The sequence below is a fragment of the Pholcus phalangioides genome, unplaced genomic scaffold, assembly GCF_987345545.1.
Source record: "Pholcus phalangioides strain wild (caught in Gottingen) unplaced genomic scaffold, Ppha-v1.0 ptg000015l_1, whole genome shotgun sequence".
Taxonomy (NCBI): Eukaryota; Metazoa; Arthropoda; class Arachnida; order Araneae; family Pholcidae; genus Pholcus; species Pholcus phalangioides.
Window position 1 is genome coordinate 63,452,451 of NW_028301608.1, and position 6,364 is coordinate 63,458,814.

At 36.5% G+C, this 6,364-nt stretch overlaps 1 protein-coding gene across 1 annotated transcript; it reads right to left on the bottom strand.

The window, feature by feature from the left end:
• Window positions 1-295: 295 nt before the first annotated feature.
• Sod2 (superoxide dismutase 2) lies at window positions 296-5,929 on the bottom strand. The gene is made up of 5 exons (XM_089244046.1): window positions 5,733-5,929; window positions 5,426-5,622; window positions 2,058-2,174; window positions 1,738-1,917; window positions 296-556 (listed from the first exon to the last, which is right to left on the bottom strand). Exons 1-5 carry the CDS (start codon window positions 5,765-5,767, stop codon window positions 414-416), a joined length of 672 nt encoding a protein of 223 aa, XP_089100172.1. The 5' UTR covers window positions 5,768-5,929; the 3' UTR covers window positions 296-413.
• Window positions 5,930-6,364: the final 435 nt, after the last annotated feature.

Genomic DNA, 6,364 nt, shown 5'->3' on the forward strand with positions numbered 1-6,364 from the left:
TAAAAAAAAATAGAGTAGCAATGTTCAAGAAATCCTCAGTTTGACTGAGGTGGGTCCTCAGTTCAGTGATAATTGGAAAATACAGATGGATAAATATCTGTTTTGAGTCATAATTTTTCTCCTGTAGAAAGAAAAATTTTTGGAAACCTGTGAAAATATGCAGACACACAACCAAAAATTAAGGCCATTCTTAAAATGGGAACGCCTTGATAGATTATTCAAATAATAAGTTCTGCGTTTGTAGGCCAATACATGCACATCGTTCAATAAATAAAAAATAGGCACACACACAACCTCAAATAAAAATTGTTTATTGACAAAAACTATACATATTTCATCTTAATTTCAAAAAATGTCAGGCTCAGCAACTAGCTAATTATATTTCTGACAGGTAACTTAATATATAAAGATTATTAACAGCCTTTCGAGAACCTAGCTTCAATATCTGCCCAATTCACTACATTCCATATTGCTTTAACATAGTCTGGGCGAACATTCTTATACTGTAGGTAATACGCATGTTCCCACACATCAATTCCAAACAAAGGAACAAGACCTAAAAAGTTAATCACAATTAATATGCATAATAATTGTGATTAACACATTTATTTATAAAGATATCACATATCTTTGAAAAAGTTTAGACGACCAGAGAAATTACAACCGCAATTGATTAACTAGTTTATATAAAATTGATAATAAATGATGGTAGCATTAATTTCACGTGTATTATTTTGTACCAATAATTATTAGCTATTTGTGCATGATATTAAAAATATCTTTATGGAAGCACATAAAAAAAATGAAAATTGTATTGAATTTGATGATAAAAACTTTTTTCCAACCGTATTTTTCATCAAAGTTTTACACATAATTTTTTTAAATAGCTGCAGATCTTTTGATATTTCAATTTCGCAAGTCATCAAAACTCGCCGACATTGGAGAGTGAGATTTTCACGCAGATCCAAATTATGTATGAAAACTGCACACAAATATATAAACATTTTTGAAAACAGAAATTTTTTTTGCCCTTTGCAAAAACGTGCCATTTCCAACTGACACAAACTCACCAACCATAGATAAAGTACCCATCAATACTACACTCAAATTAAGATCACGCATACAAGATGTTCCTGTGTAAAAAAAATAAACGGATGGATACACAACTGTGTATAGTGGGGGGGGGGGGGGAGGTTAAAATGCTCTAATCATTATTCTTTAATACGCAAAAACTATTCTGGAATATGAAACATCAATCAGCATGCAGTGACTGAAATACCATGCGGAATTTCTTCAAAGAAACAATAAATTTGGGGAATTCTTTGTAGCAGGGAACTTGCCACATTCAGGAAACCATAGCATAAGTTCCACTTAGAAAACTTAATTTTTTAACTTGAGCAAATTTGTGATCTCATAAATGCATTCTGCTGCAAAAGCTTGCAAAAAATATTTTTTTATTTTATTCTTTTGGGTAAAAAAATGTGCATTAGTAATTATGCCAAAACTCGAAAAATAATAATAGCCATGAATTATATACATGATCTCTCCACATCCTGGAGCAAGTCCCAGACGCCAGATTTTTCACAGGCCCTTCAATGATGAACTTATATTGTGAGAAAAAAAAAAATGACCAGAATCATCCCAAACCCTGTCAGCCCCACCCTTGTGGGGGGGGGGATGATTATACGATAAGAAGAATCTACTACTTAATAATGTAATATCAATAATAAATCATACCTGTTGTTGGTTGAAGGGGATCTTGATTGGCACAAGTGGCAATTTGTAACTTCTTAGCGTTTGGGTCTAGACCAAGCCAAGCCCATCCCGATCCTTGAACACCTACAGCAGCTGCACTCATTTTGGTCTTCAACTTTTCCAAGTCACCAAAATCTCTCTTAATTGCATCCAGTAAAGGTCCTGCAAAATAAAAAAATTCATGGTAAGATAAATATATTCTAGCATTTTCATTAATATAAATTAAGCAATGAGGTCAATGGCTTTTATTGATTGGTTATTTTAAAATTGCTGAAAACTAACAACGAAAGACGAGAACTAACCTTTCGGTTCACCGCCACCTGACGGAGACAAGTTCTGCCAGAAGATTGAATGGTTAATATGGCCACCTCCATTAAATTTCAAAGCGGGTGCCAAAGCTATGATTGTATTTATGTCACCTAGAATAAGATTAACAGAAAAAAAATTGAATAAAACAAAACATTATCGCAATGCTTTTTTTTTTCTTCTGACTCGACCAGAATCTTTACCATCACAATACCAGTTTATGGCCCACGGATGGTACATATTTAGCATATCTGGTCTGAAAAGATCTCAGTTCTTATCATATAAATTGTGCACCCCCTCTGCAATAAAGAGGTCCAGACATAATCCATATAATACCAAAATCCACTGCAGCAATGTGCAAACTCTGAGTTATGTAATTCTGTGCAACATACCCAACTCTTGAATTTAAAGAAAGCATTACAAGAGTAATGCTGGGATTGAGGACACTACTACTACTTAACCATGCATGCACCTCATACGCATTCCTCCACAGAATTTCTAATGAATTGGCACATGCAGGAATGTGTGTATGTGTGGCCCCAACGTATTTATGTTACCGACTTGCACTTGTTTTGTGTTCATTCTGCCATTTGTCTTCCATTTTCTGAAGTAAAAATGGAAATGTTTGAATTTTATGTTATGTGAGTATCATGTTGTAGGTCTGCCTGCTCTCTGTGGAGAGACACTTCAAAGCTGGAAAACCAACTTCAGCTGAGCACCGTGCTGTCAACTGGGTTCGAACCTGGATCCTCAGGATGACCGCGCAGCAGCTGGAATTGAAACTACAGTAAAAGTCAGTTATAATGAGTATGGCTTATAATGAGAATTAATCTCATGTGATTTGTAGGTGACTGCCAGAACTGTTACAAAAAAACATTCGCTCATAACAAGAAGTCTGTTATAACAATGATTTTTCCCATGATTGTGAGCTGTCATTATAACAGACTTGTGCACTTTTAAATTTTAGTATGATAATTATATATATATATATGCAATCTTTGGGACAACATAATCATAGCATAATGGAAAAAAATCTCTAAAAAAATTTTAAATAATTTAAAAAAAATTTTAATTTTGAACATTTTTTTTTCAATAGCACTATTTCAGTATCCTATAAGATTGACTCAAGTCAAAGTAAAAAGACAAATGACGGTTACAAAACAGTGTACTTAGCAACCACAGAGATAACTCTTTTCTGTCTCTCCTCATATATATTATTCTTTTTTTAGAGTCTTCCAAAGTGCAGAGTCTGTCAACTCCTTTCGACAATGCACAGCAAATTTTAAAGACGTACGTTTTTTAAGAATGATGCTCTTTTGAGACCACTTTCAAAAGTGCAGTGCAAAATGTGTAAATCACAAGATCCGATGTAAATAAGGCAAGGTGAACCAGATAGTTTTACTGCATTCTCCATCCGTGAGGGTGCACTCTAAAATCTATCCCAACATAAGTAATGAAATAATGAATGCTCATTGGATAATATGAAACCACGCCCACCGGTGCATGCTCATCATGACTACTTAATCGAAAAAAATAGTTATGTCTATTCCACTAAATCACTTGAGTCTGGTCGTCTACTGGAAATGATAAACAAGTCTAGCACAGCTGACTTCTTTTTTTTTTTTTTTCAATCCAAGCACAGCTGACTATATTCTATTCACAAAACTGATCATACTGCACAGAAAGTATGAGAACTTCGTCCATTAGAAACGACTTTGAGCTAGCGATTTATGGCTATAAAAGCAGATGACCAGGATTTCCAAGTATAAAGTTTACTTTTTTTTGTCCTCTTTCTCTCTCAGAGGTATCTCTCCCCATTTTTTCGCATGAACACTGGAGCTGAAAATTTGATAATTAGCAGGTTGTGATGGCAAATAGTAATCGATTGGATATATTTATTTACAACAAGAACGCCTTCTCAGAGTTTGTGTCAGACGTCTTATTAAATATGAACAAAATAAATTTTTTTCAATATTTTCTCAAGATTATTTGAACAACTAATCTGGCAAAGATGTTTTTACCTAATTATTTCAATTTTTGAAAAATAATTAGTAATTATCTTAATTACAAAAAAATTTTTGTTGATCATTTAAAAACAGTCAAGAATGTGTGTAAGTCAGTTTAAATGTATTCATAAAAATATTTCAACAAGAAGACATTTTATTAGCTTCGAGCTTCTAAAAAATAAGAAATTAACTCTTCAGGTTAGTGGTTAAAAAAGCACTCTCATCGACATAGAGTGCAGTTGCGAATGGAGTAAGTAGCGTGTAAAGGTCGTGCACATAGTGGAGGCGACCAAGAAATACGGGAATGTATAATAGAGATTAACGACGAAAACAGTTGTATTGTTTTGTTCTACACCACACATACTGGAGAGGGAGCATACAAAGGGGAAAAAGAAGCTATTCGTTTCATAACTCCCTCCAGTCATACTTTCTATTCTGTGCAACTTGAACAAACAAAATCGTTTTTGCCTAGGTCTGCTCATTTTTACTATCTGCTGATTGGTCCAATTTTTTTCTTTCTTTAAAAAAAAAAAGAGAAATCATCATCGCACCACACCCTTACATTTCAAAAAACCCCTCCAGTCATTCTTTCTATCTGCAAACATCCCTTTCTCCACCCGATGAAATTTTTTCTTCCTGTTCGTAATTCTTGTACTGCTTCGCAGGGCCACAACTAGATGCTTGGTCACCCGGGACAAGCACCATTTTGACGCCCCCTTGTAATGTTGAAAGAGGGGTTTCAGAATGAAATTCGCGCCCAGGGCATGAGACCCGCCTGCTCCGCCTTAGTTGTGGCCCTACTGCTTCATCCCTGTATGTGGAGGTCACTTTTATTGGATGTCATCAGACACCCTTTGTTTGACTCAATGTTGGCCTGCTTGACAACTGAATTCATTTAACTACTAAATCCTTTAACACATGTAAACGAGCCTTAAGCCAGGTTTTTCTGTGCCGCTTGCAACTTGAATTGCCCAATGCGACATCCCATCCACTCAGCAATAGGAAAAGTGGTAATGTTATTTTCCTACAGTCGGCTATTCAAGCTGGACATGATTAGCCGACTGCTTCTCAGGACGTGTCAAATGTGCTGCGCGCCTTGCTGGTCTTCTCTTCATTTTTGTTGTTTTCTTTCACTTCAAACTGGAGCATGTAGACGACAGAGTAGCTGTCAGGGCCATTTACTATTTAGCAACTCCTGGGCTGATGCGTCACACTAGGAAAACACAATTGGCACGTAGCGTGATTATGTAACACGTTTCTGCCGACGCGAGATGATGCAATTCGGTTCACGCGGCGCATAAAACCTACTAGGGAAAACACGGCTTAAGAATCAAGTGCGTTATGTTTAGAAACTCGACCTTTCTCTTTGGCTTCATGCAGCTTCTCTTCGGCGACATTAAGATTATTGACGTATGCAGCGTGGTGCTTCTGGTGATGTAACTTCATGATGTCTGCACTGATGGTTGGCTCCAAAGCATTGAAGTCGTAGGGCAAATCAGGAAGCGTGTGCTTCTTCCTGGAAATCTGATAAATCAACGGGCCGCAAAATTTGGACCTGAAAACAAAGTTCACGTGTGTCATGAAATGGATAAAGCACATATAAGAAAAGTCTCATTTCAGAAACGAATTCTAATTTCGGGACAAAAAAAAATGGCTTATACTTGCCCTCTGAAACAACTGATCCGGTTTATAAGGGACATGTCCGTCCGTCTGTGGTTTTGATATTGATTGTTTACAAAATTCTTGTTGCCACAAATTGGAGAGAACTTTCTTATCTTTGACAGTTGCCAGATTCTTAAAAAATTATCAGTCAAAATCAGGCCTCAAAAGCACTGAGCTACAAGGAAAGTTTACTTAGGGGTCGGGGCTAACGAGAAAGAGATAGCCCCGCTTAGAACTCCTTAATCACTTCATATACTCAGTATATGAAGGCGTCTTAGCCCCGCTTAGGGGTAGTATTACGGCAGCATCGAGTGGGGGGGGGGTTGAAGGCTACTTACGTCATCAACCACCCCTTTTTGAAAATATGAAATATTCTAAGCTGCTGACGGGGGGGGGGGGGGGGTGGAGAGGTGGTCAATAATTTGCTGACAAGGGGGGGGGGGTTCAAAAATGTCTGAAAATCTGCTTAGGTAATACTTGAATCGCCCCTTATAGCTCAGTGCTCAAAAGTAACCAAAAAAAAAGTAGCTTCGGAAATATTTGAACCCATGCTGCCATCTAAGCAACAATAAACAAACTACAACGTTCCATAGTAATTTCTAACCTGCAAAAACTGGTTTATAATTTTCGTAAAA